The sequence below is a fragment of the Chiloscyllium punctatum genome, chromosome 44 (assembly GCF_047496795.1).
Source record: "Chiloscyllium punctatum isolate Juve2018m chromosome 44, sChiPun1.3, whole genome shotgun sequence".
NCBI lineage: Eukaryota > Metazoa > Chordata > Chondrichthyes > Orectolobiformes > Hemiscylliidae > Chiloscyllium > Chiloscyllium punctatum.
In genome coordinates this window covers 38183164-38195729 of record NC_092782.1, presented here as the reverse complement: position 1 = coordinate 38195729, position 12566 = coordinate 38183164, and the positions used below count along the sequence as shown (strand labels likewise).

The following is a 12566-nucleotide window of genomic DNA, read 5'->3' as shown; positions in this document are numbered from 1 at the left end:
AATTCCTCAGACCTGCAACACCGCAGTCACCCAAGCAGTCTTTCACTTCATCTGGATGTCAAAGATGGGCCACATCTCCAGGGATGCAATGTACAAAACTCTGGGGTAAGGGGTAGGTGGGATGGGGGAAAAAAAAAGAGGATGCACCCAACAATACCCTCATCCTGTTGGCCTCCTTCATGTGTGGCTACATCAAGGGGTGTGTAGACCCTCAGTCCACAACAGCAAGTGTCACTATATACTGAAGTTCTGCCTGTCCCCAGGTATTAAAGAATGGGTGTCACCTTGGGGTCACAGAACGCTCCAAGTAGTTGCTCCGTGCCCCATTACCTGTCCCTCATACAGAAATTTGCACAGAAAAGCATGTTTGAGCACAGGAAGAGGTCAGCACATAACCTGGGAAATGGAGAGGGGTGTCCTGTTGGTTGGTTCCCTGAGCAGACTGCCAAAGCCTTTTGGCAAAATGCCTTATGATCAGAACTTTTCAGCAAGCACTAAGACATCGCTTAGCTATTGGTGAGAGAATGGCACCACCTGTCAGATCCTTTATGCACACCCAGACTCTGAGCCACCAGGTGCTGCCCTTGAAGCGGCTGTGGGGGTGGAGAGCACCTCTTTTTGGAATATGCCAGGAGTACAAGGATTTTAGTGTATACATGCAAAAGTCATTAAAAGGTGAAGAGAGCAGGTAGTAAAGTGTACTGTATCCCGGTTTATATTAGTTGGGGCAAGAATACTAAAGCAAGAGAGGTTATGCTGAATGTGTAAAAGACATTTGTTAGTCTTCAACTGGAGTATTGTGTGCAGTTCTTGATGCCACGTTATAGGAAAGCCGTAAAAACATTGGAAGCTGCAGAAGAAATTTACAAAAATGGTTTTGTTTTTATTTACTCATAGGATGCGGATATCACTGGCTGAGCAGCATTTTATTGCCCATCCCAAGTTGCCTTTGAGTAAACGGTGGTGAGCTGCCACCTTGAACAGCTGCAGTCCACCTGCTGGAATCATAAGTTAACAATCTTCAAGTGCTCCACCAGGTTGTACCGCCATTGTGAAAGAAGGGGCTGCATTTTAAAGTCATTAACTGCAGTCCCAGTAGGTGGATCATATTTCACTCAGTATGACAGGATATAGGTGCTAATCAAATCAATCTGTGGAAATCAATATAAGTGTGAATCTTACATGCTACAACATTTCTTCAGTAAAAAATACTTCAGCACAATATTTGTGAATCAAATGAGAAGCTTGAATTAAGGTTATAGTTTTTCCTTCGATTTTTAAATTACGTTCAAGGGGGAATGTCTCTGGACTGGTAATCCAGAGATCAGCTTAGTGGTCCCGCACACAAGATCAACTCCCACCATGGCAGGTGAAGAAATTAAATTCAGTTCCTAAATCTGAAATATAAAAGCTACTCTCACTACCAATGACCATGACAACTAACACAGACTGTTGTAAAAAGCTCAACCTGTTTTAATGATATCTTCGAGGGACAAAAAAATTCCAACAACTTTACCCAGACTGGCTCCACATCCATGCCAATACGGTTGACTCTTAATTGCCCTCTGAAATGGCACAGTAAGTCACCTCAGTTCAAGGGCAATTAGGAATTGTGTTTGAAACAATTCCAGGATAATATACAGGATATACCCAACTGGGTTCCTTACCAGTCCTATCAGCACCATCTGGTGGCGGTCTTCTTCCTGAAAGAAGGAAACAGCTTTCTGTTCTGTTAAAAGAAAAGTTAAAGCATTCATCAACTTTAAATCAGCTCACACACCTCTTGTTCAATGGAGAAAATTTGTTACAATTTCCTAATTAATTACCAGCAAAGAAAATACTTCTCCCTATTCAAATTTCTTCTAGGGCTTGATTGCCTACAGAACAAATATTTCACATGCACCTGAACTCAAAAGGAAAAATGTATGTGTGAATTATCACTTAACAATTGAAAGTAGATGCAATTTCAATTCAAACTCTAAGCCTGTTAGTTTGATGTCCGCTGTGAGAAAGTATTAAAATCGATCATTATATTGATTACAGCTGGACACTTAAATCTTAAGATAATGCGAATATGGTGTGCAGTTTTGAACTCCTTATTTAAACAATGGAGGTGTTGGAGGCAGTTCTGGAGGTTTACTAGATTGATGCCAAGGATGAGTAGATTATCTGATGGAGGAAACACTGAACAGCCTGAGCATGTTTTCACTGGAATTTGGAAGAATGAGGGGTGACTTGATCCTCAAAATGGTTTTGACAAGATGGAAAGGAAATGATGTTTACTCTTATTGGTGAATCCAGAACTAGGGTGTATTGCTTTAAAAATTAGGCTTTGATCTTTGAGGACAGATTAGAGGACTTTTTTTCCCCTCTCAGAGGGTCAAGGGGCTTTGGAACTCCCTCAGAGATGGTGGAGGCAGTGTCATTGAACATTTTAAAGAGAGAAGGTCAATTATTTTTAGGCAAAAGGTGATTGGCACAGAAAGGAACATAGCAGAAAGTGAGGACTGCAGATGCTGGAGATCAGAGTGGAGAACATGGTGCTGGAAAAGCAAAGCAAGTCAGGCAGCATCCGAGGAGCAGGAGAATTGACGCTTCGGGCATAAGCCTTTCATCAGGAATTCGTGATAAAGGGCTTATGCCTGAAACGTCGATTCTCCTGCTCCTCAGATACTGCTTGACTTGCTGTGCTTTTCCAGCACCATACTCTCGACGCAGAAGGGAACACAGAACTGCCGCAATCTTACTGAACGGCAAAGCAGGCTCAAGGGGCCAAATGACCTGCTTCTGCTCCTAATTCACATGCTTGTATGTTAATACGTTGTGTTAAAAAATAATGAAAAACACAATGATTACCTATCACCCAAGATTTAAATACCCACTATATATAAAAATCTGCACCTCATTTATGATGCAAGGTTCACCGCAAGTTTTGACTGTAATAAGACAAATCAATACTAATCAATGAATCTTCTGAGTAGTTATGCTTGAAGTAGAGCCCTGAATCCAATAATAGAGAAACATATAATTCCTAGACAATTAATATCAAAGCCGGTTTTCCTACCCGAGGAACATGTATCCACTTTTGGAAGAATCCTGTACAAATTGAAAAGAAACTTGAGCATCTTCAAATAACCCATAGGCTGATAAATAAAGTAATTTTGGGAATTAATTTCGATGGCTACTCTCACTCTCTTTTATCTTAAGTTCAGTGGAAAAGTCAAGAAAAACTTAAAATTGACATTTTTTCAGGCTTTCCATGGTTCTTCTGCTAAATTTACAGTGGAGAGCACTTTGGAAATTAATTCCCCATGAATATGCTTTAGAAGTTTGAAAATTAACTTACGTTTTGGCATTTTCTAAAATATTTCTGAAATGTTGCTTTGCCCTTTCATCCACTTTCTGAAATAATAAAAGCCCTATAAGAAGTTATATTCAAACTTTTTTTCCCATATGAACTAAAATGTAATATATTTGAGTCATAAGATTGGAAATGCATGCAAACCATTGGTTTAAACCCCCATATTTGGTGACAGATATTGCAGCTTCAGAGCTGTGCGGGGGCAGGTACTAGCACTTTTCTGCAAGATTTTACAGAGGTAGAGGTTACAGGTAGAAAAAACGTGTGGTCAGAAACAAGGACAGGGATCCTTAGCAACCATCCCCTTGATCCTTGTGGTCAACTGGGAGACCCTCCGTCCAACCCAACAGACAGGGAATCAGCAAATTTTCTCACTTGACAGGGAGGCAGATCATTAAGACAGTGGTGAGTTGAGTTAAGAGCCTTGATCTCACTCAAAACCTAACTACTGTAAAGGAAAGAAGGGGAAGTGGATCTCTCTCCAAGACTAATTTGCCCACTTCCAGGGAGGGGACAATTATGCCAGTTGACTGTTTCTTTCTGTCCACAGATGCTGGCAGACCTGCTATGATTTTGCAGCATTTCATGCTCTTGCAGATTTGCTTTTATAAAACTATATTTATTTAAAGTGAACTGTCACCTTCAAGTAACATTCAAGATGGTCCTAAGTGGCTAAACTAGTGTTTAGATTAAAAACTACATTAATTCATAGAGTCGTCATAGATTTTATGGAAATGTAATCATGCCTGAAAGATCTACCAGAATTATTCAAGGATATAACTGGTAGAGGTGAAGAAGAGTCACAGCATGTTATTTATTTGGATTGTCACAAAGCTAGTCCTTTTTTTTAAATCTAAAAGCTATTCCTTGGCTCAAGGAGACTCCAAATTGATTTTTTTTGAGGGGTGATAACCGGGCTGGGCTCCAATCAGTCTGGTTTTGTAGAGATGAAAAGGATTTTAAGAGGCCTTATATGTAAACAGATGAGACCTCAGGCCAAAGTGGTCATGTTTTAGAAGTGATCTGTACAATGACAAAGGCGGGGCCAGCTCTCTGGCTTCCTGAGATAAGCAGTTTTAGTTCAGTCTTGAACTGGTTGGAAGCTCAACAAGGAGATATGTGGAAACACACTCTTTCTGCCCTTCAACTTTAACCTGTAAGCATGTGTTCCATTTATACTGATTTTTAAAGGGAGTTTGCTTATTCGGACTATCGTACATATTCAGAACAGCATAATTAAGTCTCGTTGGATAGGCTGAGCTCTGTCTTGTTCTGTTCTGTGTGTATCATTGTGTAATTTTGGAAATAAATATTTGTCTGTTTTAAAATCTCGTAAGTCAACCTAGCTATCTTAGTCTGGGTAATTTTCATTGTCCACTTACCGAAACAAATTGCAAAGTTATGGTCAAGAGCTGTCTGCTTAAGAAGGTTTGGTTTAGTCCATAACAGGATCTTCAGAAGGCTTTCGGCAAAGTTCCACAAAAATGATTAGCGTGTAAAATTAAGTAGTGCATGGAATTGGGGATAATGTATGGAAATGGCCCAAAAGAAAAGCTAGTTGGCAGACAGGAAACAAAAAGAATAGGAATAAATGGATCTTTTTCTGAATGGCTGACAGTGACTAGTGAGATACACAGGGATCAGTTCTAAAACCGCTATTCACATTGATGATTTGGATGAGGGAACTAAATGGGATATCTTTAAATTTGCAGATGACTCAAAGATGGGTGGTAGGGGCTGTTGTGAGGAGGCGGCAGATGTACCTTAGTACAATTTGGACACTAGGTGAATGGGTAACTGTGTGGGAGATGCAGTACAATGTAGATAAATGTTAAGTTGTCCACCTTGGTAGCAACCGCAAGGCGGCAAATTATTACCTGAACAACTACGAACCGAGAGAGAGAGGGGAATGTACGCCAGTTACTGAAGGCAAGCACACAGGTGCAGCAGTTGATAAAGATAAAAGTTGGTCTTCAATGGGGAGAGGATTCAAATAAAAGAGCAAAGATGTCTTGTTGTAATTAAATGGCCTTGGTGAGACCATACCTGGAATAGTGTGCAGTTTCGGTCTCCTTGTCTGAAGGGGGATGGTTTTGCTCCTGAGGAAATACAGCAAAGATTTACCAGACTGATACCTGGGATGACACGACTGATGTATGAGGAGAGCTAGAGTCGGTTATGGTTATATTTGTTGGAGTTCAAAAGAATGAGATGGAGGGTGGGGAGAATCTCCAAAAAACCTACAAAAAAAATCTAACAGGACTGGACAGGCTGTGCAAGAAGGATGTTTCTGAGGGCAAGAAGCCCAGAACCAAAAGGGTCACAATCTAAGGATAGGGGTAAACCATTTTGGATTGAGAGGAGGATAAATCCCATCACCCAGGGAGTGGAAAACATTACCACAGAAAGCAGTCAAGGCCAAAGTTTTCTAGGATTTCAGGGAGATGTATACAACATTGGTGCCTAAAGGGATCAAAAGGATTACTGGAAAAGCAGGAACAGGCTATTGAGTTGATGATGTTCATAATGAACGGTACAGCAGGCTGAATGGCCTCCTGCTCCTTTCTTTCTATGTTTCATCGAAATCATCTTACCATTTCTGAATACAGTTGCGCTTTGATTAGTCTGGAGCTGTTATTGTGCCATGGATAATGAAAACATTCTAAATTCTTCACAAATTCCACATTCCTGTTTAGCTTTGCCCAGAACCCTTTAAGGGTTTGAATCTGTAAAGATGATGCACATGCTTGTTTAAGAAAAACTGACAAGCAATCAAATATTTTCCAACACAACTCCACAGTGGCAAACAAACAACAGCTTACATTTTATAGTATGTCAAACCAAGTGAAGATGCTGCACAAGAACATCAAACAAAACTCCATATTCAGTCAGATTAAAAAGGACATTAGGGTAGATAATCAGACATCTGGCCAAACAGACAGTTTTTTTAAAAAAAAAGATGTTACGGCACATTATTTCAGCCACAAATAGTCAAAGTGACATCTGACACTCCACCTGCTAATCTGTACATTTAGGACAATGTGGTTAATTTTCAGTGAAGAAATTTGCTTTTTTTTGTCTCTCTCTTGGGGAAGGAGAAGAAAGAATTGTCAATGTGTTTCATAACACATCACTGTGAGCCAAAGATCATGTGAGAATGGATAGCTCTAACTGGTTTTCAAACTGTGTTTCACAAGCCCTATTATTCTATAATCAGATTAGTTATTATTTTATTGAATGGCGGAACTGACTTGGAGGCCAAGCGGGTTATTCCTTAAGTATTTCTCACGACATGATTTATATATTTATTTGTCTATTGGAAGTCAGCAATACTGCATACTGTGAACTCCAAATCAAACAAACATTCAGTAGGCTCTTGGATTTGTTGATAAAATATGCAAAATTGCATCTAGTGTAATTAAAAATTATTTTTCTAACAATAGCATAGATTTTCTCAAGTTAAGAGGAAGTTTTTGGAAATTCAGGACAACTTTCGGGATCTATACTCGTTATGGATCACTGGAATGTTAAACGACTTAATTGAAGAGTTAATAATAAAAATGAAAATAATGTTTATAGTTTTAGTATGAAAAGTTAAATATATATACCTAAAACTAGATTGTACAGTCTTACCGTATCCCTAAAAACAGATACAGAAATAGTTTCTGTGCTGTGGCTTACTCCTGGAATTTCCTATGGATAAAGAATGGAAATAACAGTTGGCTATATTTAAACAGAACAAAATTATATTTGTACATATCCAAAACATATTTTAATATGTACAAGATTAATATCTTACCCCATTCCAGTTAATTAAGGAGGAGTATGGTAGCAGTTTGTCCACAAGGTGTGTTTCGGAGATTGCTTTTCTGTATAAAGTACCTGAAACAAACACATTTTGAAGAGGAAATGCAAAAAAGAATTGTACAAGTGAGCCAAATTTTTTGCAATTTAGCAAAAAAAATTAACTTTCAAAGTATTAAGTTGTTTTTTTTTCTGGACTACAGCACTATTGATCTTGGTATAAATACTTAGAAAGTTAAATAACACTAGAAAGTAACTAATCATGGATTACTATGGCCCATTTCAGCAAAATCCACGTGCTTTTTCATACTCAAGGAAAAATATTGACCAAGACAGTGATGCAAGAATACTCATTTCCCTGACTCAACATTTAATAGAGGTTAAGAATGGGCATTTGACAGATAGAAGTGAATAATAACCAAGCTAAATAACAATGGATAAGCATGTTTATTAGATTGGAAGTAGCTTTCACTCAGGTGCAAGATCCTGGGTTGAATTTTCCACAGCCTATGCTGGCAGGCCTGCAAGCCTGGGCAGTCTTAAAACTGTACTGGAAAAACAACACATTGCCACCTTTACAGCACTACAAAGGGATCAGTGTGATGGGTCGGATAGCTTATTCACCTGGCTGCAGCAGGTAAACAATTAAAGATATTCTTCCCATCTTAACCACCTACGGAATGGTAATGGCTTTCCAGACGCAGGCCTGGTAGACATCAAAGCCAGTGTGCAAGAAACCACTCCAAAAAAGAAAGGGGCCATGACAGCAATAATACCCATCACTGTGGGGTGATTCCCCTCATGCCTGATGATCCAGACTCTTCACGCAACTTTATTTACCCAATTTGGACGCTCCCATGCACCTCCCTACATGTTTCACAACTGTGCATCTTTGATGTGGAGTCATCTTCCTCCTGACCATACAGACTCAAAAGCTTGACTGCCACTTTCAATTGGCTGGGCCACCTGGGAGGCAATTGTGGAATGGACTCACTTCTCCAAATTTATGCTCAGAGTTTCACTACCAGCATTCATTGTTTCCCAACAATTTTTCTAGCCATGGGATCATGAATACCAAATGAAAGTCCTATCCAGTGTTGCTCAAAGACCTGTATTTTAAATTTTCTATCCCTGTAATTAGGCTACAACGGCACCTTGTTTTCCTTAGCTGTATATAAAAGGAGTAGTTAAATATTCACTTGATTGTCCACTGGTATATCTATGGACTATACGCATTCTGTTCTTAGTCATTGCTTCAGCTTCCTTTCTCTATGACCCTAATGAAAAAACGTGAGTGAGAAAGAAAATCGGTCATATAAAGAAGAAGGAAAGTGTGCACATTGGACAGTATAACATACATAGCTGTATTTATAGGTATTAGAAAATTAATACTTTACAAGTCAGATTACAGAACCACTTACCATAGGGCTTCACAGTATTTGTTTTTCATCCAACCTGCTTTACATCATAATCAGATGATTTTTAAACAAAAATTCCAAAAGCAAAATTACATGATCTTTCAAGACTGTTTCAAGGTGAGTCGATATTACATTTTAGTACCAAAATAACTTCTTAGTATTTACTCTGAAATGTACACGCTTACCACAGATGAATTCCTGAATAAGATCAATAGAGCCAGAAACAGGCAATCCACACATCCAGTGAATAATCTGTTGGGAGGAAAAATAAGAGAGAAGACAAATTTCCAATTGCTGTTTTTTCTAATATAAATTGGCCTTTGTAAACTAAAATTGCATTTACATAAGCGAGTTGACCTTTGTTATGGTTAACATCTGCAATATTAAATGGAATTCAAAGTGCTCAAAGTTATCTCTTAATTGTATTTTGTTTGCGGTCTATTCAATACATAGTTTTAAAATTTCTTCTTGAATTGTAAATATTGATCACAGAAATGAACGCAGAACAATATATTCACACTTCTTAAAGGATTCTTTCCATAGCTTTGAAAGGTTTCTGACTGTGAAATTATATTTAAATCGATAACACGTACATCAATATGTAAATGAGCATTAATAAATTTCTTAATTTTATGCATTATGATTAGATTCCCTCCATGGTGGAAACAGGCCCTTTGGCCCAACCAGTCCACACCGATCCTCCGAAGAGTAACCCATCCAGACCCATTTCTCTCTAATGCACCTAACACTGTGGGCAATTTAACATGGCCAATTCACCTGACCTGCACATCTTTCGATCGTGGGAGGAAATCGGGAGCACCCAGAGGAAACCCATGCAGACACGGGAGAGAATGTGCAAACTCCATGCAGACAGTTGCCCCAGACTGGAATTGAACCTAGGTCCCTGGTGCTGTGAGGCAGCAGTGCTAACCACTGAGCTACCGTGCCGCCCTATTTGCAGCCTGCATTTGGACCGATGGTTTTTAAAGAAAAAAAAAGAGAATAAGTACTTTTGACACATGGGTAAAATCTAGAGTTGAGTTGGGAAATCTCAGGATTGCCTGGTACAAAGAGGGGAGGGCTGGGGCATTATATGAAAATTTATGCCTCAAGAACTGTAAGGAAGCAGATTGGGGGAGCAGGTTTTATTAATACACATGGAGGGAAAATAAATCTGTATTATAAATTTGCAATTGTGTATCGGTTCTTTTATAAAGAATATCTTTAGGGTTCAAGAATGGCTGGGATCCAGTCAGAACAATTCAATATTCTAGATTGTGTCCAGGTAGCATTTATTTTTATAGAAAACTGAAATTAAGAGGATTGAATTGTGTATTTTGTTCTGTGATATTCACCAGAACAGAAAATAATCAGAAAGAATCAGAAAAGCGCAGCACAGGAGGCTACTCAACCTCCTGTGGGCTGAATTCTCTGTCTTGTAGAAGAAAGCTTTAAGACAGGATTGTGCACAAAAATGAAAATCAGAATGGGTTCCAGAGAGGACACTTTCATAAATGGTGTCAGCAGCTGCCAACTGATGTAACAATAATTACCTGTTAGGATGCCCATAAGGAGGAGTCATGATTTGGCGATGCCGGTGTTGGACTGAACGTACAAAGTTAAAAATCATAACACCAGGGTATAGTCCAACAGGTTTATTTGGAAGCACTAGCTTTTGGACTGCTGCTCCAAAAGCTAGTGCTTCCAAATAAGCCTGTTGGTCTATAACCTGGTATTGTTTGATTTTCAACATAAAGGAGGAGAAGGAGCATTCATTAACATGTTCCTCACTTCGGAATGGAGTTCAGCTGAGTGCCATGTTCAGCAGCTCCATGGAAGCAGCCTCCCAGCAGTCAGGCTGAAGTCCTTGAGGAGGCGGTGGCAATGGCCATCACGGGACAATTGGCAGGGAAGAAGGTCACACCAGCAGGTTTGATATTTGTCGTGTGCCCCAACAACATTTCATCTTGAGGTACACTTGTGCCCTTTTTGCTTCCTGAGCAGCACCCACCTCACTATGTGGTTAAAAATTAAACTTGTCCTTTTTAATAGTCGAGGAGAATTTTTTTTTCTCTCAGTGTTGCACAAATCTGTTAGAAATCTGCATTAGAAGGCACTGGAAGCAGGGTCATGGAATATTTTCCAGGCAGAGGTATGTATACTCTTGTCTGGCAAAAATGTAAAAGATTATGGGATGGGGCAGGGAGAGAGAGAGAGAGAGAGAGATAGATGGGAATAAAGAATTTGAAACACAAACAGATTAGCCATGATCTTAAAGAATGACAGATCAGACTCAAAAGGGCTAAATGGCCAATGTCTGCTCCTAATTCATGCGTTTACATGATCCAACCTTCCAAAGCTATTGATTGGGCCAGCAACTTCAGGATCCCACCTGCCAGCTTTAATACAGAGTGCCTGGATGGGACTTCTGGCTTGGTTGCCTTCAGGAAGATCAGACAGAAGAACAGGCTTAACAAACAGTCCATTTAAAATGAAGGTGGCAAGATGTCTAAAAGTTGGGTCTGTAATGGCTCTTTCTAACAGAAATCAAGTTAAATGTACTCTATTCTTTCCCGATATCTCAAACGTTTCTGCTTCAATTGTTTACCCAGATTTGTTTCAGAAATAAAGAAAATGCTGGCAATGTTCAACAGATCAGGAAGTATTTTTGAAGGAAGAAACAAAGTTAACATTACCAGGGTTGACCTTGTCAGAACTAAAAGCTAGGGGTGCAACAAGTTTCAAGCAAACTTAGAGGGAACAGGGAGATCAAGGAAGAAAAAGGATAATGGTACAATGCAAACGAAGATGGTAATGACACAAGAAAAGAAATAAAAGGATTGTTCTAGAAGCGGTCCAAATAATAGCAAAAATCATCACCAATAGCTGCCACCCAAAACAAAAAGGAGCCAAGATATGATCTGAAATTTTTGCAACTCACTGCACCACGAAGCACCTACACAAAAGTTGGGATGCTGTTCGTGGAGCTTATGTTGAGCTTCCTTCAACAGTGTAGGAGATCAAAATTAGGGCAAGAGTACAGAAGGAAATCAAAATGACAGACAACTAGAAACTCAAGGTCATGCCCACAGACTGAAAAGAGGTGTTTATGCAAAGCAGTCATCAAATTTACATTTGCTGGAATAAAATCCACAGTTGAAGCTAAAAGGAAGGGATATCCAAAGCATCTGTTTGAAGAATAGGATTGTCAGGGTAGCCAAAGCTTCCTGGACAGCAAAGGATTTAGCAAGTAGGGTCAAACAAAAAAATAAGCACTCAGTTTGCTTTTGCAAGAAAACGTACATAGAAGTGAGAAAAGAAAGAAGGGCAAGAAGACACGAAAATAGACTGCTGGCTAACACAAAAGCTAACCTAAAAGATCTTCTATAATCATATTTACAGCAAAAGGATTGACAGAGGAACAACAGTCAATTTGAAACCAAATTTGGAATGTAGTAGTGGAGGCAAAAGAAATATCCAAAGTTATTAAGTTAGTGCTTTAAAAGAAAGAGTACTTTGTCAAAGCTATGCTAAATGCATTCATTAGGCCATTGAATTAGATTAAAATAAAAGCTTGTTGGCCTAATCTAGAGTTTTGACATCCTTTCCCAAAATGTTTTGCATCCTCTGGTGTCCATTAGTGTGGCATCTGGGAGCCAAACTATACTTGTCTCACATTAGAAATAGCAGAATTATCTATCTCCCAATCAAAAGCTTAATTACCACCATGTTCCTACACATTTGTTGCAATCCCCTCTAAGTTCTTCACTGCATGATGCCAGGATCATAGAGTCATAGAAATGTAAGACCCTTCGGTCCAACTTGTCCATGCCAACCAGATATCACAACCCAATCTAGTCCCACCTGCCAGCACTCAGTCCATATCCTTCCAAACCCTTCCTATTTATGTACCCATCCAGCTTCCTTTTAAAAGTTGCAATTGTACTAACCTCCAACACTTCCTCTGGCAGCTCATTCCATAC

General features: G+C 39.3%; 1 protein-coding gene across 3 annotated transcripts in view; it reads right to left on the bottom strand.

Moving 5' to 3' along the window:
* The window catches only part of gsap (gamma-secretase activating protein), an 81903-nt gene that overhangs the window by 28674 nt on the left and 40663 nt on the right, over positions 1-12566 (bottom strand). For all 3 annotated transcript variants that reach the window (XM_072562658.1, XM_072562657.1, XM_072562659.1), the window contains 7 exons: positions 8769-8835; positions 7161-7243; positions 6995-7054; positions 5956-6087; positions 3347-3402; positions 3065-3096; positions 1668-1729 (listed from right to left, as the gene is read on the bottom strand). In XM_072562658.1, coding sequence (XP_072418759.1) covers positions 1668-1729; positions 3065-3096; positions 3347-3402; positions 5956-6087; positions 6995-7054; positions 7161-7243; positions 8769-8835 — 492 coding nt within the window. The remainder of the gene's footprint in view (positions 1-1667; positions 1730-3064; positions 3097-3346; positions 3403-5955; positions 6088-6994; positions 7055-7160; positions 7244-8768; positions 8836-12566) is intronic.